The sequence below is a fragment of the Artemia franciscana genome, unplaced genomic scaffold (assembly GCF_032884065.1).
Source record: "Artemia franciscana unplaced genomic scaffold, ASM3288406v1 PGA_scaffold_62, whole genome shotgun sequence".
NCBI lineage: Eukaryota > Metazoa > Arthropoda > Branchiopoda > Anostraca > Artemiidae > Artemia > Artemia franciscana.
This window is the reverse complement of record NW_027062701.1, coordinates 171,880-198,077: the sequence shown is the minus strand read 5'-3', so window position 1 is coordinate 198,077 and position 26,198 is coordinate 171,880. Positions and strand designations below refer to the sequence as shown.

Here is a 26,198-nt window from a genome sequence, read left to right as displayed (position 1 = left end):
TCCCACAAACCAAACAGAAGAGAAGAGAGGACGAAAAAGAAGGATTGCTAGTGCCATCTTGAAGTCAAAGGGGTGAAAGGACTGTATGCAGTCTGTATACCCTCATACAATTTATGGAATGGAATCGTTTACCCTAAAGAAAAGACAAGTATGGGAAAGCAGGGGTAAAAATTTTATTCCTTTTGGCTATCTTGGAAAGAGGTTAGGTTAGGAAAATCAAACTTTAAGGAATCTGTCTAAAGGCTAAAGTATGTCCTAGGAAGGTATTTTTCAGTAGGCTACTCACCTCCACTCCTTATCCCTCTAGAGGGTTCTAAAATTTGCCTACATGATAGTTTTATATCTATTGCAGCTTTGACAAAACAAAATTCTACCATAATTTTTGGTTATCAGTTTCTTTTTCTCTGGCCTTAATTCTGAAAAGGCAATTCCTGTTAATTAAGTAGAGCTTAAAGTCATAGCACTGAGTTTTTCTAAATTTTGGAATAGTATTTTATTCAACCTCCTTATAGGTTAAATATATGGCTGATATTATTTATTCTCCACGAATTTTTGCTTTGTTTTATTTCATTGATGTCACTTGCTTTCTGTTAAAAATATATTTATTTTTTTAAATCAAGCTTTTTCTTTTGTGAAAAAATCAAATTGTTGTTCTTGTTACATGTTTTATAAATTGTAAAGGAATGTCTGGCGCTTCATTTCATATATTTACTAAATATCTTTGAGGCATCTTATATCAAAATTTATCTGATACATTTTAATGGGTTTTTTTGACATGACATAGGACACCATTAAAGTTTTTTGCAATAGTTGCTTTTTTGCAGATATTATAGCATCTGATATATGGTCTATAGTGCAACCACACAACAAAAGTAGTGTTCTAGTCACCTGTAAACTGACCACCAAACTAAGATAACAGTCATAACATAACTAATCTCTTTGAATATATTTTCTATGCATATCCTGTCTTTGTGTTTTCCTTGAGAAGCCTGGTATATGACAGGCTTCTCTCAGACTAGAGAAATGAGCATGTCTTCAACTTCCAGATTCCACATTTCCCAATAGGTTTAAAAGTTTTGCTCTGAAGCTCTTTCCCTATTGGTCAATTTTATGAAAAAAGTTAACTAAAGTTTAACTTTCATATTTGCTCTTGTAAAGTTTTAAGGAAGTTTAACAAAGCAACTTCACAAAGCTTACCAATGACTTTACAAACCTTATGAATGCTGTCTGAGCCCTAAAGTCTTATACAGGGCTCACATGGCGTTTGTAAGGTTTGTAAAGTCATTGGTAAGCTTCATGAAGTTGCTTTGTTAAACTTCTTTATAGCTTTGTGAGAGCAAGTATGAAAGTTAAACTTTAGTTAACTTTTTTCATAAAGTTGACCAATAGGGAAAGAGTTTCAGAGCAAAACTTTTAAACATATTGAGAAATGTGGAATATTGAATCTGAAGACATGCTATTTCTCTAGTCTGAGTGAAGCCTGTCATATACCAGACTTCTCAAGGAAAACACAAAGATAGGATATGTATAGAAAATATATTTGAGGAAATTAGTTATGCTATGAATGTTATGTGCCCTCAATTTGGTGGTGAGTTTACAGGTGAGTTGAACACTACTTTTGTTGTATGGTTGCACTTTAGACCATATATCAAATGCTATAATATCTGCAAAAAAAGCAACTATTGCTCACTCATTCCTTCAAAGCAGGGGAAACCAGCAGTGGGGTCCATAGGTCTTTATGGGTGACCACTCATTTGAGAGGTCATCACTCCAGGGAGTGATAGCCTATTCTTGAAATCTGAATGATCTTTTGATAGAGTAATGACCTATTCTTGAAATCTGGCTGACCTCTCTATGGACTGATGATCCAGTCTTGAATCTGAGTGATCAGTCTGCAGAGTGATGACTCTGACTAGGACATCACTCCACAAAAAGATTACCCAGATTTCAAGAGTAGGCCATCAGTCCCTGGAGTAGTTACCTGTTAAATGAGTGATAACCCAGAAAAACTTGTGGACCTCACTGGGAACCAGTACAAATCCATATAATTTTATGTACCATATTCCAAGTGTTGTATTTTGGCTTGTCTAGTACATGGCATATTACCTCACTATTAATTATTTGAACATACCCCTTTTCTGAATGGCAGACAAGTCTACTACAGACACATGCCTGATATAGAAATAGATTATTTGTAGCATTTGGCATACCCAGTGCATACTCTTTATATTATATTTCTAATGTTTGGCACACCATATGGTGGCCTAAATAGACCTAGTTTTGGTAAAATTCCAGTTAATGGACTTCTTGCTATCTCAGAAAGGATTTAGGTTAGGAAAATGAAACTTTCAGAGATGGGTCTACAGGCTAAAGTATGTCCTGGGAAGGTATTTTAAAGCACCCAGCTCCACTCCTTCTCCCTCTAGAGGGCCCTGAAATTTGCCTACATGACAGGTCTATTACCTATTGAAATTTTGAAAAAACAGCATTTTCCTAAATTTTCATTTACTTGTTGCTTTTTCTCTGCCTTTAATTCTGAAAATGCAGTTCCTAGAAACAGATTATTTGTAGCATCAGGCATACTCTTTGCATTATATTTCTAATGTCTGGCATACCCCATGCCATATGCTGGCCTAAACAGGCCTAGTTTCTAAACCATGCTATAGGCTAATTTTTATAGCAATTACAAATATAGTAATTGCTTCTATTGCAAATTCAAATTTAAGCAATTTTTGACCTAACCTAAAAAATTTTGGCTCTGAAAACATAGTACATCATTTTGTCAAAAATGACAAAAAACACATACTTTAATTGAAAATTTGGTGTCAAGGAAGAAGAAAACAGCATAATATTGTAAACTTTGTCCAACTTAATTGTGGGAAATCAGTGCTTGTGGATTATAGAACACTCAAAAATGGATTAATAATGAAACAGTAAGGTTGAAACCAATTGTTTTAAGCTTTTTTTTATACCCAAAAACTAGAAATATTTTGGTCATTTTCAAGAGCTCAGGAAGTGCTTAAATTTGAACTTTGCAATTGAAGCTATTGTTATATTTGTAAGAAAACATAAAAAAGGCATCAAGCAGTGTGTTCACTTTATTTGTAAGTCTTAAAATGTGAACAAAAAAAAATATGAATAATTATTATAGAGCTGCATGATTTTCCCCTGGGTATGTAGGCTAAGTAGAAGGTTACTTACACCTGATGCTGTCCCTACTGTTTTTACTTGGTTGGAAAAAATCCTAAGAAAGTTTCCATTGAAAAGGAAAGAGCCCAAAAGTGATATTGAATTTGTCAAGGCTTGGAGGTTTGTCCCTTTGGTCTGTTTAAAGAAAACAGATTCATAATTGAAGCTTTGTTCATTTCAATCTTAAGGGTGACCTACATTCGTGACACTTCATTAAATGGATGTAAAGGGATACTTTTATTTATTTGTTTGTCTTGTTTGATGTCTACATGATTGTTTTTTTTATCTTTGTATTGATATACATTTCTTACAAATTAATTAATCATAACACAGTTCCATTTGCAAGTTTTGATTTACTTTCCAATCCCTGGTCTCAAAATTGCACATACATTTATTGAAGCTAGGAAACATTGAACTCCTGTCTGTCTAAAGAAAATGAATGGGTATAAGTAGGTTTTATCATACTAAAGCCTTAGGGCCATGACAATTAAAACAAAACAATTAAGATTAACTTTGAAATTCTTGACATTATATAAGTAGGCTATTTAAGTCACAAAGAAAAACAAATCACAAAATTTTACTTCTGTGCTCAGTTGCCAACCTGTGTAATTTCCCTAGATTTTTAAACCTTGCAAAACATTCACCAGCCCTCTCTCATGACCCACTTTCTTGTCTATGTATCAACAACTCATTGGAAAGGAAGGACCGCCTTACTGGCATTTCTTCATTTGTACTTATATTTAATGGGTTTAAAAGAAAGTTTCTGTGGCTAAGTCAGTAGGCCAGTAAAGGACTAGGTGGTCCTTTAGCCAGGAAGTGCAATAGGAAGATAGAGGCAAGCCATCCTATGCTTTTGCATGCCCTTCCTGCTTACTGTCCCCTGATTTCTCTAAGTTGCCTTTTAAAGTTGGGACAATTCTGACTGAGGTTACAGAGTCTCATCATTGTCCTAGACCAAATAAACTGGTAATGCCAGGAATTAAACCTGTGCCCCTTGGACAAAGGATTCTCAACCTAGAGTGTTAGCCACTTAGCATGGAACACAAATGTGACCAGAGAACAACAATTATTTGAAAAAAGAAAATATTGAAAAAAAACAACTTAAGTCATTGGTGCTGTGATGTTCCCTACTGTCCCATAAACAATATATAATTTATTTAGACAAATTAATTTTAAGATAGGTATCAACAAAACTTCATCAGGGATTGTATTTACTTAAGATACAATCAGCAATATTAATGCTTAGTTTTGTGATATTCTAGTCTTGAAATAATAAAAAAAAGAACAATTATATGTTCTATTTGTTTTCTGCCAGGTTATTTGAGCAAAATCATTTCTGACATTAATATGCCCATGATTGGCTTAGAATCATTCTAAAATGCTTTAAACAGAAGGAATTTTGAAAACAATTATACTGATCAGCAAGAAGAATATTAACATAACTCCCTAAACTTGGCACTTTTTAAGACAAGTTTTTAGCAAAGCAAATGCAAAACCTTAATTGTGTCCTATATCATCTCTAAAACAAACATTAAAATGTATCAGATGTATTTTGATATAAGATGCCTCAAAGACTTTTAGTCAAATCTGTGACATGAAGGGTGTCAGGCATTCCTTCACCATTCATGCAACATGTAATAAGAACAACAATTCATATTTTTTTTTTTTCATAATAGAAGAAGCTTGATTTAAAAAAATAAATATATTTTTAACAGGAAGCAAGTGATATCAATTAAATCAAACCAAGCAAAAATTCATGGAGAATAAACATTGTCAGCCATATATTTAACCTATAAGGAGGTGGCATAAAAGAGTATTCCTAAATTTTGAAAATCCAGTGTTATGGCTTAAAGTTCTACACAAGGAATTGCTACAGAATTCTACTACAGGAATTGCTTTTTCAGAACTAAGGAAAGAGAAAAAGAAACTGATAACCAAAAATTAAATTTCAATAGATATAGACCTATCATGTAGGCAAATTTCAGAACCATATAGGAGAAAGAGTGGAGGTAGGTTCTTCAAAATGCCTTCCTGGGACATGCTTTAGCCTGTAAACACATCCCAGCAAAGGACAATAAACCAGATAACTATTTGAGTGAATCCTCCTACTTTCTGTGATCTGACATTGCTGAGATTCAGCTGATAAGCCTGTTTTATCAACAGCAAATTAGAGGTTATGATGATGGCTTGACATCACCTTGACAAGACTAGGAGCTGACTAGGAGGAATGGTAGGAAGTCTCTCTTGAGTATGGCAAATTGTAGTAGAAATCAGTGGTTTGGAATTTAGTTTCAATATTTTGAACTAAATATCTAGGGTGCTATAGGACTGAATTCTTAAAAAGATTTTTGGCACCAGTGTCAACTTCACAAGAAAATAGGAAAAACCAGGGAATCTTGATATGCTTGATACTTAAAGAAAACAGAATATGTAACAAGCCTTTATGCCTCATTAAAGTATACTCACACCCTGAGCTCTTTACTTCTTCTAGACTTTTTCTCTGAAATATGAAATGCTTCAGAAATTTGAATAGTTTGCTGTTCAAGTGAGCGGTGAAAACTTTGCGGAAACACACTTTGTGAACCACTTTACGAACTTTACGAACGCCGTCTGAGCCCTGCATTAGTTCTCGGCGTAATATCTTGATTTAGATCAACTCACCAGCAACTAAGCTTAGGTTTTAACCAATTACATTGAAGATTTTTGGCAAGAAATTTGACAGGAATGGAGGGTGGGTATATGGTATAGATATAGAAATTTATAATAGTTTGATATACTAGAAGAAATGATTGTGCATGTGGAGAACAATAGTTTCTGTATAACAAGACAGAAAAATTACAAGAATATTTCAATGAAGTAAAATACATGGGAGGTGATTGGGGGGTCACTTGCTCAAAAGTAACACCAAGGCCTTTATTAGTTGCATTTTCAAACACCACTTGGGGTGCTTTCTTAGTAAGGTCAAGACTGATAGTCTTAGTGAAAGGCAAAGCTGGCACAGCGCTTTATCAGAATTGTATAAAAAGGAAGTCCATTTCACTTGTTGTTAGATTCTTAACAAATTCCTTACCACTAATCTTCAATGTGACTAGTGAAAATTTAGTCATAGCTGCTGGTGAGTTGATCCAAATCGAACCATTATTATGCCTGGAACTGAAACTCAGAGACCCCAGTGAACAGGAAGTTTTCGCCAAGTCGTAGTTGCAGTCAAGATTATGATTTTGACTAAGTCCCATGTGAATGGCTGCTTAAATAAACGTCAAATCATCAGGAAAAGCTAACGATGGAAATGTCACGTAGAAAGCAGACTTCGAACATTTAAACACTAAAATGGCTACTATTGAGCAAAACCTCTCCACAAAGTGTTATAAAAAGACTACTCGATCGACTGCCCAAGAAGAAATCAAATCTGCTAACGTCTCAGCCCTGAGTGCATCCGATAATGAATAGTGTGAGCTGAAAAAAATCGCAATAGTCAAAAATTAAATATTGTTGCATTTGGAATACCAGTGTCCGGTGAACCTTCCATTTTATTCAAGATCATTTAGTGCAGCAGTATCGCATTAATCCTGGTGAGCTAATGAATGTTAGATGTTTGCTGTCTTGTCTAAATTCAACCCTGAGCCAACGTCCTCTGCTGGTAATTTTCACTGTGTCTGATTTTGAGGTTAAGAGAAAAATCCTTCAGAATCGTTTGAACTCAGAGCGGACATCCAATTTCGATCCAATCAGTCTAGGGAGGATCGTCTTAAACACAGAGAGCTTGTTCGGCAACTGAAACAGAGGACAGCTTCAGGTAGGTGAAAAAAAAATCTTGTAATCAGAAACTTGGAAATTGTCATAAAATAACAATGCAGACCACGGTTCCACAGCAGGGGATGATTGTGGACTAAGCTGTAATGTTTCTCATCTGAACAGACTATAGTCACCAGATGAGACTGTAAATAGTTCGTTTTTTTTTCAGTTTATGATGATGTTTCATGTATTAGTGAGTTGTCATCTGAGTTGTTCTGATGCTTCATCAACTGAACCTCTTTCTGCTGGTGTAATTTTTGCTACTAAATCATCTCCGCATAGTGCAACCAAAAGTGCAACTCATCATGCAAATGATATTAGAAAATTAAGGATTCTTAGTGCGAACGCTAATGGCCTCTACAACAAGATTACAGAGCTCCATCTCTGCGTACAACAGTCGATATTGCAGCCGTATCTGAGATATGCCCCAAAAATGTGAGACAGCCCCTTACAGCCCAAGTACTTGAAATCAGTGGATACCTACTCATGTAATAAGCGTAACTAAATGAATATAAACTATTATTGATTAAATGTTAAAAACCATTCCTTTCCAAAAATCTAATTAATAAATCTTTATTGAGTTTTAGCCAATTCGACGCACATCATTAATCCACAGAAAAGTACCTGGTTGGAAAAATGTGTTTTTTTTTGGAAAAGTATAAAAAGTAAAGTTTTCTAGCTTTGGTGCTTTTTGTTGTTCTTAAGGTATTTGTTGTCTAAAAAGGATATAGCATAAGTAAGTGTGATTTAGTTTTTAGGTTTTGTTGAGCGTCTTTATAAATGTTAATATTTGTATCGTACTTGTCCTGCATTTTCAGTTAATACAGTAGTTGAAAGAGAACCTTGGATTTCCTTAGTTTGAACTTGGTCAGGACCAACGCATACTTGTCTAGGCATTTGGGATCGACTGTGATGTTGCAGTTATCTACGCCTGCGGCTGCTATCACTGGGTGTTTTGAACCCGGCGGGCTCGCCTTAACAAGCGTTAAGGCCCCCCGAAAAAGATTCACGCCAGGCAGTTGACCATTGGGCTAGTACAGTCTTCAGGCGCAGCAAACTGAGTGACCCAAGAGCATTACAGTGGTGGCAGCAGTACTGAGTCTAAAAAGGACATCCAAGGGCTAGGTTTCTTCTGTCATGTCTTTGATGGAAGAGCAGGAAAAGAAAATATCCTCTCTCACTACAGTATTAGGGATAGTGAAAAGTATTCCTGAATATGCGGGAACAAGCAACGTAGATGAGTTCATTGAAAGACTCAAAATCTTCAATGAACTTGCACAGTCATATGACTTTAAGACTAAGAAGTGGTGTCTAGCGACTAGGCTAAGAGGGAGTGCCTTGCAATATTTTGATTCTGTTAGAGATATGGAAACTGTATATGACTGTATGGACAAATTAATTGAAGCTTTTAAAAGTAAGTTTATTGAAACAAGTTCGACCGAAAAACTAAAAACAGAAGTAGTAACGTTTGATAGCTCTGTGAGCATTAGGGAGCATGCAGACAAAATTTGTAGAGCAGTATGTTTACAGCTAGAAAAAACTGGGGCAGATGAAACTATCCAAAAAGTACAATTACACGCATTTACGCAGGGATTGCCAAAAAAATTAATCAGACTTTTACTTTCTCAAAACCAGATTCACTAGAAGAAGCCATAAGGCTCATAGAGAGAAATACAAATAGATGAAACAATGAAAAAATTTGAACAAATGTCATTCAATATAACAGAAGGAGAGAATAACAAGGATCGGGTTAGAAAGCGAGTAATATTTTTGAAGGAAACTCAGCAGGACAGGTCTAGAAGCTTTTTTCGGCCTAGATTTGAGGAGACAACTGGAGATTGGAAGCGATATCATAAGAAAACAAAAGAGGAGACCAAAGGACAAATCTGAAAAGACAGGGGATCACCTGCTATTACTGTGGAAAGCCTAATCATTATGCTTCTGAATATTGTACCAGAATTCGTAATGGAGACAGAGGTTACAGAGAATATGGATCCCAAAGGCAGGAAAATCAAACACATTGTGGACCCATAGGAGAACAATCCAAAGAGTCTCCTCGAGGAAGGGTCAAAGGACGATTTTTTAGACCATTTAGCGCCAACAGGGACATCCCAGGACCAAGCAACACATACACACCTGGAAGAGATGGAGGAAATTTTGTTAGAGAATTCATCCCCAGAAACCAAAGAATGGCTCAGGCAAATGCAACAAAGGAGTCATGGGACGATCCTACACCAAGCTCATTTTGGCCAAACTACATATCAGGAAACGATGATGGGGTAAATATAAACGAAAAGCCCAGCCTTTGAGGGTCGAAAAGGCTGCGAGTCACAATAGACCCTTATACAGTCTTAAATGTGGTGATTTTAATAATTCTGCTAATTTACCCATAATTCGTTGTTTTAGTATAGAGTGTTTTAAAAATTACCTTGTCTAATTGATACGGGGGCTTCGACTTCAATGATCAGAGACGAAATATTTAGGAGACTACCGTCAATTATACAAAATAAAATTCAAAAATGTACAAACAGCCTAACATCAATCACAGGTCATCAGTTGAGCATTTTGGGGGAATGCCATTTAAAACTTCATACAGATAAAGAAGGGATCATTGTGCGGATGATTATTTGCAGGAAACTGCCATAATTTGAGCAATCAAAAGGTCAAGATTCCAAAAATTAAGCTAGGAGTAGCAGAACAGATTTCTCATGAAAATATCAGGTCACTTGAAAATTCCAAGTTATGGGCAAATAGCGTACAGGATACATCTTTCAATACACCACGATCAAAGCAGGAGGAATATGGCATGACCTAAACTGAATTCTTGGCACAGTTTGACTTTAAACATTTGTCGCACAGCACCATACAGCAAGTTGGTGAGATTTTGTGGAAATACAAATGGACTTTCGCCAGACACAAGTCCGATTATGGCTTAACACATTTAATTACACACAAAATACCCACAGAGGGCCCACCGATTAGAAAGCAACCATACAAAACACCGTATCATTTACTATTGTGGCTGGATGTACAAATTAAAGACATGGAAAAACAAGGGGTCATCAAAGAAGCTGTTAGCGAATGGTGTTTTCCACTGGTTATTGTGCGAAAGAAAGATAACACATGGCGATGTTGTGTGGGTTGTAGAGCCTTGAACGCTGTTACAGTGAAAGATGTAATGAAACTTCCCCGCAAGCACTATTGCAAAAACTCTAGTCACTCGCTTATTTTTGGAACATGGTATTTTTCCCAAAACCATTCTAATAGATAATAGGCCTTGCTTTCGGGCCAAACTGCTAGAAGAAGTCACCAGCTACCTTAAGATAAAGAGGTGGTATACATCAGCTTATATGGGCATGTGTAATGGGAAAGTAGAACGTAAACACCGTGATCTTGCATACATGTTGGGTATTCATGCTAAGCAAGAACCAAATCATTGGGACGATCACCTACCGTTTGTAGTATTCGCAGTAAATACCACTTATTCTGCTACTTTAGGAGACACGCCGTTTTTCATAAAGCACTTGCGGGATCCTAAGATTTGTATGTAGTCTATAGGTAATGAGCGTGTATACTATAATCTGGATCAGTATAAACAAGAAATACTTATGAGAATGAAAAAGGCAATGGAACAGGTAGCTAAAAACTTAGAAAAAGCTAAGGTAAAACAAAAAGATAAATATGATTGTAGAGTTAAAAATACACGGGAATATAAAATAGGAGATATAGTCTGGGTTCAAAAACCAAATTTGGAAGGAACAAAACGCTAAATGAAAAATGGGATGGACCTTTTCGTGTGATAAAAATTCTTTCCAACAATTTAACATATATCTTGAGGCATTCAAAAAAAGAAACAGAGGAAATATTACACCATAACCGCATCAAACCTGGTTTCTATCCCAAGCCATGGAAAGTGAAACCTGTGCAGGAAAATTATTTAGATACTGATGAAATGGCAGCCCCGGTTTTAACACATCAGCCATATCAGTTCATAGATCTTTTTAACAATTATAACAAATGGGAGGAATTAAAGGAGTATCTAGCGCGCACTTGGATGGACTACCTCAAACAATACAACCCGAAGGAAGACTTGTCAGATTCACCCGAATCTGGAGTCGAGAATCCAAAGCAACATTTCTTTCCAACTAAACAGAGTTCAACGAATCCTCCGGCAGTCAATCCCTCCACCATTACAGAAGCTATCAGCCCAATAGCTCATCCACCAAATAGTTTGCAAATGGGGGACAGGCGAATACACCAAATATCAAACTTACCACAGGAAGAAAATTACTAACTTGTCCGGATTGTGGGCGAAGTCGCACGCAAGACTGCGAGGAGCATGCAAATGAAGCATTTCTGGACAGTGGTGATTATACTTGTTGCCCCAGCACCAGTGGAGCCAAAGAACCAAAGACGGAGTTCACTAGATTTCTAAAACTTATACTAGCAGAGGATTTTAAAAGATTTTACTCTTTGGAATCCCCAACAGAACTGAAACAAAAACGGATAATGCAGCGACCAGCTGGACTACGACAGAAAATGACCTCAGAGGACACTGGCGATTCGTCATCTGATACCGAAGCTCATGGAACAGAAGGGTTAACGCTTCGAGAAAAATTTTGGAGGAAGGTTCACCCAACTATGTCTCCAAAACGTCCGTCAAAATCTGCAGCTCAGGTAGCCAAACAGCTCAAATTAAAAGCGAAACAACAAGAGGAAAAGTTAATGCAAAAATTTGACGAAGCGACACAAAGTAGGTCTCACTCGGATTCTGACGTTACCCAAAAGTCATGTAAGCATTACGGTGAAAAAAGAAAACGATTAGGGCTTCCACAGGAGTCTGAGTCTCCCCAAGAAAGTTCGTTGGGTAGATCATGTTTACCTCCGACAAGGTTGGTTTTAATCTAATAAGTAAAAAAAAAATGTATCAAATGTGAAACCCCATAGAAGCGATCCAATTCCAAGTTGGTTCGTTTTGTAGACGATTTTCGGCATGGATTCTATGGAAGTAACTGAATTTTCAGCGCCCATGGGAGATACCTCCGTATTACAGCGATTTTGCAAGGAAAGCAAGCGACATAACATGGTAACAAAAGATTTTTCACGAGAATGTATACTAACCATTTTAGCAGAGATTTTTGGCAAGGTAGGAACTTATCCTAGTTTTGAGTTTTTATTGAAACTGAAAACAGTGGTAGAAAATCATCTCAAAATCATGAAAGATAACAAAGACCTATGGCATGTGGTAAACCAACAACCGAACAACTCTCTGTAAAAGCTTTGCAGGAGCAAAAGTTAGAGTGGATAGTTAGGATTTCAGATGAGACTTGTGAAATTGTAATTAGCAAGGATCCATTAGTAAAAATCACATCTAAACTGTGGCAAAATTATGAACAGTGAACTTTCAGGATTGCGCATATTTTCACCAAACTACCGTTTACTGCAATTAATTTGTTGGAAAGCGTTAAAATAGAAAAAAAAAGAATAAAATATATCGTATTGAACAAAATATTTTGATTTTCTCACACACAATGTATTTATGATGTGGACGTGCTCGTAGCCGGCAACCGAGAGCTCTCTAGTCATGATTTCATTGGTTATAATTTCTTTTAGAAATGTTAAAAATTCTCTTTGAGGCAATTATTCTGATAGTGTCTATAAAGGGAAGATATATAGGGGCAAAATTGACACTAGAGGGAGTGTTGGTCCATGCAGTAGACGGAGGACTAGCTGTGCAGTTACGCCGGGTGGTATTCACAAATGGATACATCGTCTTTTTTTTTGTCAACAGGGCATCTTCAAATAGTGGTTCAAATTCCCTTAGTGAAACGTAAACGCAATTATGTACTGTATCAAACATTTCCGACGTCAACAGAAGGACCAGTTGGTACTACAATCACGCTGGAAACTTCTAAACAGTATATTCTAATAAGTGAAAACAGGGATCAGATTCTTACTATAGGGGACAATCTAGATGATAAAGTTTTAGAAAGGGGTATCTTGGATCCAAAATTAACAAAGCAAGCCATGAAAAGAACGAGCAATGATACCAGTCTTAGTTGTTGGGAGAGTATATTACTAGGAAATTTTCAAGGCATTGAAAAAGCTTGTAGTTGGAAAGTCACAGCTAAATTGAGTACCACGGAAGGCATTGTTCGTATTAGCGCATCAGAAGTAGTAATTACGAATAAGTTTAAGCTAGAGGGATCATGTATAAGTAATATAACCTTTGTCAGTTTTCCATTGGTCATAAGTTCTTCTTATGAATGTAGTCTATGGCGCAAGAATACTGAATATCGGTTAACCCCCCAAAACTTGGTTAATGCTAAGAATATTACCACAAAAATCGTCAATTTTCTTTTGAAATACATTTTAAGGGGAAATCGGTCAATTTTTGCAAAACAAAAAAAGTATTTTTTCTTTAATCATTCCACAAATGACGCTGTGGAAGAAAATGAAATAGCTCTAACTCAGGTGGATGTTCTTCTGAGAGTTATTAGGGCAGAAAGTGTTCAATTAACAGAGTTATTTTGTTAGTAGCATCCACAATAGGAATTTTGTGTATAATTTTATTTTCACTGACGGCAGGATGGGTCATATATCAGAAAATCAGGATTAAGAATGTTACTGAAGAGATTAACGAGCTCCAAGCATTATCGGTCACTCGTGAACAGCTCAGAGTTATAAAAGAATACGCAGATTATGTGCTTGTAGGTCGTTAACAGGTCGAACACTTAAGAGGAAGTATAATTATTTTCGTATTTAATTTAATCTGAAACTTACTACTTCCAGATGGAGTTACCAGTTCTTATTTTCATTTCTGTTTTGCTTCATAAAACTTATGCCGAGTATAGGGTTGTCAAAGGAGTCGTTTTTCGGAAGCTGAATAACGTACGACCAACCGAAGGCAAATGGCAAGTAGCAATTCGTTTTGATGCATCACCTCTGTACACGCTTCAGGGTCAAGTAAGTCTTTTGTCCAAGAACCTAGAATCCACAAACCAAGACATGGTATCCCAATTTCAGAATCAATTCAATTTATTCAAATAAAAAAAAAAACATAACACAAATAATAATAAAGATCCTGGAAGCGAACTTGTTGAGGACCGTAACAACATAAATTGAAAATGAAGAAGAGAGAAAAAAAAAAGAAAAGAGAAATCATGGGTAATTAAAGCAAATTGAATAAGAATTGAGAGAATTATAATATCAAAATTTTAGTACATTGTTATACAGCTTGCGAAAACTTGTGGATAGCTCGACACTGGAGGGTATTATATTCTATTGAAGTATAGATTTATAAATGGGGGATCGCTGGGCAGAACTAGAGACACACTTGGGGACAATGAAGGAACAGTTGGATGAACGGAGACAGAGGCCTTCAGAATTATCACTATTAAAAAAAGATAATAATTGGGGAGGAAGATTTTTGTGGTAAGTGGAGTATGCAAGGGATAGATTTAATCTTTTTATGATTTATTCAAAAGGGATAACACCAAAATCGGAGTACAAGTATTGGGTGGGATATAGTCGGGGCAGCCGAAAAACTGCTTTGACGGCACGGTTTTAGGCAGATTTTAATTTATTGGTAACTGAAGGATAAGTGTTGCCCCAAACAGATCCGCAGTATGAGATATATGGGTAAATAAAAGAGTAATAAAGGGTGACAAGGATATCGGGAGGAAGAAAATAACTCACACGATTAATTGTACTTACCTGTCGCAAGATTATGGCTCTGATGTAGGACACATGTGTTGCAAATGATAGGGAAGAGTCTATGTGGACACCAAGAAACTTGACAACTTCGACCAGTGGGAGGAGATTGGTAGAATATTTTAGGCCAAGTGCTTGCTGAGCTTCATTTTTTTGTAAGGGGTTCGAAATAATACAACCTGACTTTTCTTGCTGTTAATGGTCATGCAGTTAACGAGACATCACTCCTGTACTCTATTCAGAAGGGTTTGAGTAGAGGCGACGACGGGTGGTAAATTAGGACTGGTGATGAAAAATGTGCTATCGTCAGCAAAAAGTACTGGGTGCACTGATGGACCCAGGTCCGTAACCAAATCATTAATATAAAGGAGAAAAAGTATTGGACCAGGAACAGAGCCCTGTGGGACACCTCTCTGGACAGGTAGGGGATGTGAAGTCGCCCCACTCAGACTCACACTCTGTACTCTACCAGAGAGATAGGAGCCAAACCATGAGAAAGGAACTCCACGAATCCCTAAGTTGTTGAGTTTACTTAATAAAACGCTGGGATCAACCATATCAAGGCCTTGGAAAAATCCAGAAATAAGCCCAATACAGTATTTTTAAGGTCAAGTTGGGAACGTATAAACTGTGTGGCATGAGCAGTTGAATATTTGGAACGGAAGCCATATTGATAAGGAGAAATCAACGAATTAGAAGAATGAATCCCAAATAAAAAGGGAGAGAAAGACGTCGGAATATAATCCTCTACAGCACTTTAGATATAACTGGGAGAAGTAAGATTGGACGATAATTACTTATCTCAGACGGATCGCCTTTTTTATGAATCGGGATAACAATTGCTGATTTAAATTTTTCTGGGAAGACTCCATTGGTTATAGACAGGTTTGCTATGTGCACAATGGGTTCACAAACATAAGAAGATACAGTCCTAAGAAGCTTATTACTTATGCCAAAGAAGTCAGGTGTACTACTATTAGAGAGACATTTGATAACTTGAAGCGCCTCTTTACGATCAGTTGGAGAGAAAAACATGGATCCAGGATTCTTGCTAGGGTGTACTAAATGGGAGAAGGAACAGGAGTTAGCATTTGAAATATTTGTGAAATATTATTAAAAGCATCCGGTACTGAAATTGGGTCAATTAATCTGCCACTGATGTCCTTAAGGTTAATAGGTACAGATCTTGAATTCCTTTTTTTTTTAAAGAATTTCATTTATTATGGACCAAATTTTTTGCGAGTTCCCTTTGCAATGAGAGATTTTTGAGAAATAATATTTTTTTTTGCTTCCCGGATGAGTTTGGTATATAAGTTTTTGTATTTTTTTAATTAGTCAGGTCAATAACGTTACTGGTTTTGCAAGCTAACTTATATAGGTCATTTTTTCGGTATGAAGAGATTATCAAGCTATTAGACATCCAGGGGCGTATATGGGTAGTTTTTCGGTTTCATTTACGAACTGGAAAGGTTGGACTGATAAGATCACTCAGTCCCTGTGTAAAACCGTTTGTGGCGGAATTAACATCCTGACAATCCAAAACCTTGGACCAGTCGAAGAATTTCAAACGATCCGTGAATCGGTTCATATTCCTAGTATTATATATTCTATTATACTTAGGGGTATTAGTTCTAGGGGGTTGAGTAGCTGGTAGGGAGGGTAGGGAGAGATAGATTGAAAAGTGATCTGACAGGTCAGAAAATATTATTTTGGAGGACAGGTGGTTTCCCAGGGAAGTGGATACAAAAATGTTGTCAATTACAGTTGCTGTAGACTTCATAGGATCAACTCTAGTAAGAAAAAGGATTGTGGGAAGAAGACCACTTGAGGTGAATGTTTCAAAGAAGGTATCACAATCATTATTATTGCTAACATTTAGTAAATTACAATTGAAGTCCCCAAAAACTATTGCCTTCCTTTGTGGTAAATTAATAAAACTAGAAAAATTATCAAACAGATTACAAAAGAAAAGGGGTCGGAAATGAGGGGGGTTTATAAAATAATGAAAAAACAAAAGAATTCTCGTCAACACTTATGTCTACGATTATTGAATAAATGCATCTATTATTTATAGGTTGCGAGAATAAGGATTCACAGTCCAATAGCCGGATGAATTTCAGACTTGACTGGATGTAAAGAGAAATGCCGCCAGAGGACTTGGTTAATTTTCTTTCAATATGAATAGCTTGAAAGCCAGGGAGGGAAAACTCATTATTATCATCAACTTCTGAAAACCACGTTTCTGTTATTCCAATTACGTCAAGGGCAGTAACCATTAATTAAAATTAAGTCTTCAAAATTAGCTCACTTATCCCGTATACTTCTGATGTTAAAGCCAATTACATTAAGTTTGGGCTCTTCCATTAGCTTAGGTTTCACATTTTTCACAAAATCAAAAGTGTCGAGATATTCACAGTTAATTTGGTCAAGATATTCACAGTTAATTTGGTAGAAACATCCGTTCTTTCCATATAAGTTGAACGGAACTGGGAACTCAAGAACCAAATTATTTCCGCAACAAATTGCGTCTCTTGTCATGGTATTGGATAATCAAATTCGGGAAATTTCTAAGGACATAGATCGTATGCTCCTTGCGTTGCAGAAAGACACAAATAGAGTAAATGGAAAAGCTAATAATCAACACCGAAGTAAGCACAGTTTGTTAGGAGTCGTGGGAGATTTATCCGAATATCTATTAGGGACTATATCGGAATCTACCTGGAAAAACACCGAGAGTCGAATCGGGAAAATCGCTAAAACAAATGAAAATTTGGTGCATGCCGTTGATATGCAAATTTCAATTCTAAGGCACCATGAAACTGGAATGTTAAAAATAGAAGATAAAATAAACCAAACCTTTGCAACTCTGGCAAACTTTAAAGAGGAAATTAAAAATGCTTTTAAAGCTAATTTAGAAATGCTGTTGAGCGAACGACGAGAGGCGTCGGTTGATGTGAATATACAACTAGCTATGCAACTATTATCCAGCTCCATAACAGAGATATCACTTGAGTTTAGTCAGGTAGAATTGGCGTTTCTGACCATCTTAACGAGAAGATTACCAGCACAGCTTGTAGATCCTCCCAAGCTAGTAGAGATACTCAGGAACATTGAGAAGAATTTACCATATCGTCTTAGTTTAGGACTAGAACCGACCCATGAAAATATCCTTTATTTCTATAGCGTGGCGGTCACTCACTTGGAAGTTCAACAAGGGGAACTTGTGATAGCCTTAAAAGTGCCATTAGTGCGAAACGAGGAATATACGCTCTATCAAATCAATCCATTTCCAACTAAGATTGCTAATACCACTTGGTGGGTAAGAATTAAAAATTTACCCCCCCCCCCTATATAGCTATTTCTAGTCATAGCTACATGTTACCAGATCGAGCAAACGTTCTACTGTGTCAACAAAATAAGCTACCATTCTGCAAACTGGACTCGGTGGCTTCTGTTCGATCCCGAAGAATCTGCACCATTCAACTTTTAGAAGAGGTAGATGGCACCAATTCACTACCCAAAGAATGTGAAGCCGAAATAATAGGTAACGCCAAGTTAGAATTATGGAAGCAGGTGGGCGAAACTGATTTTATTCTTAGCGTTCCAAAACCACTCATTGCCCAGTTAAAGTGCCAGAATTATAGTAGAAAGGGAGCCAACACAGACATACGTATTTCAGGGATCGGAATCTTAACAATTTCACCGTCTTTTCAACTTAGTACGAAAGAGGTACTGATAGTTTCACCAATAGCGGGAATCACAAATGTTTTCCACAATTCCCTACAAATAAGACCTTTTCCAGAATTGAATATTGTAACTGCAACAGGTTCTAATAATAACGACCAAAATAATAATCACTTCCCAAAGATTGTCGATAAGTTAAACTCAATTGTGATACCAGACGCCATTCCGAAGGAACACCCAAAATTGCTCTCCACTGTGGATCAACATAAGGAGAGTATCGAATTTGATACTCCAATATTCCAAACAGAAAAAGAGAGAATGTCTATCTTTAATAATACGTTGCTTCACGGATTTGTTTATTTTTTTGCAATTATGCTGATTCTTTATATAGCTAATCTAGGAATTCGATTTTTTGTGTGCAGTAAGTATTCTAAGCAAAAGCTTCAAGAACAAGCACACAAAGAACCGACTACCTGTCGGACATGTGATGCATAGATTTTTTTGTTGTGTTCATGAAAAAAAAAAAAAAACGAGACGAGAAACACGTGAAAAAAACACGTGAAACCGCAAAATTCACCATGATAAAAATTTGCGGAAAAGATTACAATATAAGAAACCACATTTTTTTTTCTTATCTTTTCCTTGTAAAACAGTAACACTAGTTTAAACATTATTGAGAAATATTTTTTTAATTGTTGTAAATAATGGAAAATCTAAGTGTCTTATTACCAACCTATGAGCAATTAGTGGAAGAAGTATATTTAGTGCAAGAATTTTTATTTAAATGGGTACAGGCAGCAACCACAATGGGGTTGGCACTTCGTTTTAGTGACGGAGCATTTCAGTTACTAAAGAGAGAATGTATAGAGTGTATAGAAAAGAGATATAGTGAAATTTTAGTTTTGGGTCCAAGTAAAAGGAATTTGATTGAAGGGCTTTGCGACTACTGCGAAATGGATCCGAAGGTTTTTCCAAAAAAAAAATGCGCATTTGGCTAGGCGCAGGGACAACTAGAGTATCTATTACAACTAGAGTCCGTTAACGCTAAGCAGGATCGTTGTAGATCATTAAGAATAAAAAACGAAGAAAGGAGAGATACAGCTAACCACTATTCGAAGTGTAACTGTTATTGCAATTTTAGTAGGATAGAAGGAAAAAGCACTAAGGTAGGTCACCTGAAATTAGATAGAATAGTCGACGAAATGATTATGGAGCAGGTATGGAAAAGAACATTTGGATGGGAGCCATCAATCAAAAATATGTATCAAAATGAAATGGGTGAATCAAAAACCAAAGATAGTGTGGATTTGGATAGGTTGGTTGATGACACCATAAATAATATATAAAAGTTTGTGTAATGTTCAAAAATAATGTTTTAATATATTTAATATTATTTAATGTATCGAATAATCTTTACCTTGTGGCTACCGCTTCATGTGATGTGTTACATAAGATTATATAAGTAAGATTACTGTATAGTAACTTCTGAAAGCTCTATGTGTAAACTTATTAACTTTTAGTTCTTGTTATCATGTATAAACAATGCTATTTTTCAGATCATAGAGATGTAGGACACTTACTTATAAAATTTCTACAAATACTTAGGAAAGATGCAGCATCGTTATAATCCGGCACGCTCCAAGCAAGGATAACTGAAAAAGGACAGCAATATATAGGACAACTGAAAAAGGACACAGGAAAATTAGAGAAACTACATTCACCATAGGTAATACATTGCAGAAGAGCGCGTAAACGTGTTCAGAATAGCCGTATTGGTACCCGCGGAGGTTTCTTGTTCTCTCAAATTGCGGGGAAAAGGCAATACGGGTCACGAACTTCCATGTGACCTTCCTTAGTTCAATGTTTTCCACTAGTAAAATCAGTGTCAAAATAAAAAGGAGAAATGTAGCAATCTATTTTAAAAGTTAATGTAAGATTTAAGTAAACTAGTAAACTCTAAAGTCCGTAAAGTAAAGTCAGTGTCAATATAAAAAGGAGAAATGTAGCAATCTATTTTAAATTTAATGTAAGATTTAAGAAATCTCCTTACTGTAGTAACTTTTTCTTATTCATTCAAAAATTCAGGAAGCCATCTATCTTTCTGTGGTGATCTCAATTGGAAAAAAAATAAAAAAATAAAAATGTAAATGGGAATAATAGACAAAAATTACTTAAATTTTGTTTTACTAAAGTTGAAATTTCTTTCTTTATAGTTTCTTGGGAATTCATTCTTTCGTACTAAGATCATTACAGGTACCCTGCATTTTATGGAAAATAGGGATTTTTTTTCGCAGACAAGAGTAAGTGTAAATTTGTCTTGTAAGGGCTATTTAACCAAACCAAACCCCATCGGTGGTGTCCCATAAAGACATTTCGATCGAAAGGGGATTGCGAATTTCATAAGACAAATACGCGCAGAACAAATCAAATGCTGTTGGGCAGACACTGGCACTAATAAATCCATGGTATAAACTTGTGGATTAACTGCTAATTATTTCACCAATCTCTAAACAAACCAAAAGACCAACTTGTCTGCAAGATAGTTCCAGCGTTAGAGATCTATTGACCCGTATGATCAAAGGATCGAACAGAACGAATAATCTTGGGAAAAAAAAATCTATATAATAATATTGATATTTAGAATAAAAGACGGAGACGTCTTTTCCGTATGGGGGAAGTATTGTAATAAGCATAACTAAATTAATATAAACTATTTAAATGTTAAAAACCATTCCTTTCCAAAAATCTAATTAATAAATCCTTATCGAGTTTTAGCCAATTCGACACACGTCATTAAACCACAGAAAAGTACCTGGCTGGAAAAATGTGGTTTTTTGGGAAAGTATAAAATTAAAGTTTTCTAGCTTTGGTGTTTTCTGTTGTTCTTAAGGCATTTGTCGTCTAAAAAGGATATAGCATAAGTAAGTGTGATTTAGTTTTTAGGTTTTGTTGAGCGTCTTTATAAATGTTAATGGTTGCATCGTGCTTGTCGTGCATTTTCAGTTAATACAGTAGTTGAAAGAGAACCTTGGATTTCCTTAGTTTGAACCCGGTCAGGACCAACGCATACTTGTCTAGGCATTTGGGATCGACTGTGGTGTTGCAGTTATCTACGCCTGCGGCTGCTAGCACTGGATGTTTCGAACCCGGTGGGCTCGCCTTAACAAGCGTTTAGGCCCCCCGAAAAAGATTCACGCCAGGCAGTTGACCGTTGGGCTAGTACAGTCTTCAGGCGCAGCGAACCGAGTGACCTAAGAGCAATACACTTATATCTAACATTGAGTCTGCAGGAGAGGTGTTGGAATATATGTCAAAAGCAGTGTTCAGGTAAGCACTTTGATTCCTTCTCTCCACTGCTTTGGGTTGAGAATGTCTGGGTTAGACTACAGTGTGGTAACTCTAATATAGCACTCGGAGTGGTTTATCGTAGTCCTTACGCTCCCTCTCGCCTTGAATCTGAGCAGTATTTTGCTAATGTTATTTCTGATATTATCAAGGACTCTTGCAACCAACATGTGGTGATGTTTCTGCTTCTGGATTTTCAGCCAAAGGACAGGAATCTCCATTTCTTACTTGTCTGTCCAAAAATTCGCTGTTCAGAACTTTATTAGTTCGAGAAGCAATTGAAGTCAGACTTAAGATTAATAATAATAATGACGAAGACCACACTTCCTTTCCATAATACAACAACAAAAGAGAGAATAATGAGGAATTTTTTCCCAAGACAGTGAACCAACAAATGTATTTGAATATTTTGGCCCTATATCTAAGGGTCGTCTTTAGCAAAGAAAATAAAAAACAATAAAACACTTACAATAAAAGTTCTCAGTTAAAAATCCATTTTTTTTAAATAGCCTTGGCATCATCACTTCTTAACGAAAAGTTCAGCCAAGACTGTGTGATAAAAGCTAACATTTTACAAGATAAAAAGGTTCGTTCATTTCACTAACTGTATTTATTAAAAATTGGAATGATTTCTTATTGCGGTATCTGCCTTCTCTGCAGCTAATCTGATAGTTCTTTTGGGATTGGGCTTGTTTTGTTCGTTCCTGTTTTTGTTTTATTTTGAATTAGATTATTTTCTATAATTAATTTTGTGTACATAGGGTTGAGTGTGTATTCACCCAAGTCTCTATTTAGGGACGTATTATTATTTAAGTTTCGTTTGATTTCGATCGCCTCGCGGACAGTTTGTTTGATTCCTATGTCATTGCTAATTAGAATTGTTTCGTCAAATAGAACATAGTGATTTGGATTTTCAAAAATATGATTACTTAAAGCTGAATCGAAAGATATGGAGTTATTTTTAAATTTTAATGTTTTTTCAATACTTTCTTTGTGTTGCTGTAATCTTGTTCCTAAATTTTGGTGGGTTCGACCAATGTAATAATTTCCACAACTACATGGTATTTGATACACCCCTCGTAGACGAGTGACTGGGGTTTTATCCTTACCAGAATTGACAAGATTCATTATACTTAAATTGCTTGTGAATACAACACGTAAATTGTTCTTTAAACAAAACTTTTTTTTAGTTTTGAAGTAATTTTCGGAATATAAGGTATGTAAAGGCTATTTTAAAAAATGGATTTTTAACTGAGAACTTTTATTGTAAGTGTTTTATTGTTTTTATTTAATTTGCTGAAGACGGCCCTTAGATATAGGGCCCAAATATTCAAATAGGTTTTGTTGGTTCACTGTCTTGGGAAAAAAGTCCTCATTATTCTCTCTTTTTTGTTGTATTAATAATAATATTTCCTTAAATAGGCATTTAGGAGAATACTCACTAAATGCTCTATACACAAATTTAATTAAAAATGACCTTACGAAATATTATAAAAACCAATAGATATTAACACAGAACCTGTCACAAATAGACCTATGAGATCAGCAGCGAAAAAAGCTTGGCTGGCATTAAAAACGTGTTTTTAAATCATTCTCATTCATTTCAATGAATTGCCTCGTTTCATCAAAATACATTTATCATTCCTGGTTGAACTTCGTGGAGGTAAGGATGATGGGACTGTTTTGAAAAACCTTTCATTTTAGTTTTATTGATTTTATCCTCTTGTAAGTTGTTTCTTCTTGTATATTTTTGTATTGCTGAGGACGGCCCTTGGACATAGGGCCGAAATATTCATTCTAATTTGTTTCCCACTGTCTTGAGAAATTCCCTATTTTTTCTTCTTGTTTTTGGTGTTTGTGACGGAAAGACAGCGTGGTCTTCATCGCTATATAAGCCTACACGTTACAGAGATGGTCAAACATTTTACATACTGAACCTAGTTATTCTTAATGGTCCAGATTTGTGGACTAAAATGAATTTCTTGCCCCTGTAGTGATCATGCTGCTATCCTCACAGAATTCCACTTGGCTACTACTCAACCTCTTCCTAAGTTTTTGAAAAAGCTCACACTAGAACATTTTGGAGGAGACAGGCAAAAACACTACTTTTCATGACTCGTCTAACTAGCAAACTACTGAACAGGAAGAATCGAGCCTGGAAACACTTAAAAAAAAAAGAAAACAGTTGTAAACTGTGAAAAGGCACGGAATGAGGCCACCAATTCCATCAAACAACTAAAGAAGAGTCACGTAAAAAGGTTAGCTGAAAATGTAAAAACAACCCCAAGCTGTTTTGGCAGTACGATTCTGTTAAATGTCGAAATAGGCACTCTGTTCATGATTTGATCCATCATAGTCAGACAGTTTCAGACCCTGCTAATGAATCCGAGATCCTAAATAACCAGTTTGCATCAGCTTTCACACCAGAAACTGCTAGTCAGCTCCCAGCTCCTCCCTCATATACTGTTTCTCAACCAATGCCACCTCTTGAGCTGACTGAGGAGTTTATTTTGAAACAGCTGACTTTGTTGGATGCAAGTAAATGTGCAGGGCCAGATGACCTCCACTCCCCGTCTTTTGCATGAGTGCAGAACAGAAACAGCATACCCACTCTCAAAGCTCATCAGACTATCTCTTGATAGCTCAAAGCTTCCTGCGGAATGGAAAGTGGCACATATTACCCCCATTCACAACAAGGGAAGGAAAGATTCTGCATAAAACTACCGGCCTATTAGTATTATCTCTGATCTTGTTAAGGTTCTTGAACGTATTGTCAATAAAGTAGTCATTGAGTATCTTGATCAGAATTGTCTTTTCAACAGCTCTCAACATGGTTTCTGAAGCAACAGATCAGTTGAAAGTAATCTGCTCGAGTCATATGACTATATTACAAAACTACTAGAGTTAAAAATCCCTGTTGACAAGATCCTTCTTGATTTTTCAAAAGCATTTGACAAAGTCTGTCATAAGAAACTTGAGCTCAATCTACAATCTATTTGGTTTGGAGAAATTTTTTTTAAATAGATTCTGGATTTCTTGAGGAATTGTGTTCAGCATGCAAGACTATTTGATGCAGATGGCAATTCTATCCTCTCCTCTTCTCAGATTGTTAAAAGTGGGCAGTGCTGCAACAAGTACTCCAAATTTTTACTTAAGTATCAAGTATTAAGTACTCATTGTTTTTTTACTTAAATATCAAGTAATAAGTACTTTCCAAATTCTTACTTAAGTATCAAATATCAAGTACTTGCAAAATTGTACTTAAGTAATGCTTCAAGTACTACTTCAAGTATTTATTCTATATATATATTAAATAAAGAAAAAGTTTTTTAAACGAAAGTAAGGAGCAACATTAAAACTCAAAACGAACAGAAATTACTCCGTATATGAAAGGGGCTTTTCCTCCTCAACGCCTCACTATTTACGCTAAAGTTTGACTCTTTCTCTTAACTCTATTTTTAAAACAGTAGAAACTTTAGCGTAAAGGGCGGGGCGTTGAGGAGGAAAAGCCCCTTTCATATACGGAGTAATTTCTGTTCGTTTTAAGTTTTAATGTTGCTCCTTACTTTCATTTAAAAAACTTTTTTTTTATTTAATTTCTGGACGTTTTTTAATTAATGCATGTTTTGATCTTGGCTCTTCGCACATAAATAATTAAAACGAAATTTGCATATTCATTAATTGCAATTAATCGGAAGATTTTGAGAAAAAAGGAGCGAGGGAGGAGGCCTAGTTGCTCTCCAAGTTTTTGATTACTTAAAAAAGCAACTAGAACTTTTAATTTTTTACAAATGTTTTCATTGGTAAAAATGTACGTAACTTACGAATTAACTTACGCAACGAACTTCTATATTCGTATGTTTTTATTGCGTATATGCCCTCGTTGATGCCTCGCTCTTTACACTAAAGCTTAGATTCTTTCCCAATTCCTTAAGAATGACCTCCGAATCACAAAGGCGGTAGAATAAATTCTTGAAATTACTAAAAATACTTTAGCGTAAAGAGTGAGGTATAACGAGGAGATAAACCCCTCATATGCGTAATAATTTTTGTTCGTTTTAAGTTTTAATGCTGCTCCTTACTTTCAGTAGAAAAAAACTTTTCATATTTTTTTTTCATTGTTTTTTCAAATAATGCGAGAAAATCCTGCGCCCCCTTCATTGAAATTCTCTTCCCCCATTTCTCCATGGAAACATCCTCCCACGTAACCCCCCTCAAATCCCCCCTTAAACCAAAATATCCCCGTGAAAACGTCTGTACACTTCCCAGTAACCATTACTATATGTAAACACGGGTCAAAATTTGTAACTTGCAGCCCCTCCCATGGGGACTGCGGGGGTATAAGTCGTCCCTAAAGATCTCAGAATTTTGATTCAGTGAATTTTGGGAAAATTGAGCGTGGAAGGGGGCCTAGGTGCCCTCCAATTTTTTGGTCACTTAAAAAGGGCACTAGAACTTTTGATTTCCGTTAG

The 26,198-nt window shown here is 36.0% G+C and overlaps 1 protein-coding gene across 2 annotated transcripts in view; it reads left to right on the top strand.

Annotated features, from left to right (window-relative positions):
• The first annotated feature begins 20,087 nt into the window (after positions 1–20,087).
• Positions 20,088–26,198, top strand: part of LOC136042084 (outer mitochondrial transmembrane helix translocase-like) — a 58,908-nt gene continuing 52,797 nt past the window's right edge. The window contains exon 1 of one of the 2 annotated variants that reach the window (XM_065726984.1): positions 20,088–20,107. Coding sequence is in view for 1 of the 2 variants with exons in the window: in XM_065726981.1 (XP_065583053.1) it covers positions 21,689–21,708 (20 nt within the window). In the remaining variant the exon portion in view is untranslated. Of the gene's footprint in view, positions 20,108–21,673; positions 21,709–26,198 lie in introns of those variants that run through there. The other variant, XM_065726981.1, reaches the window with a different exon arrangement.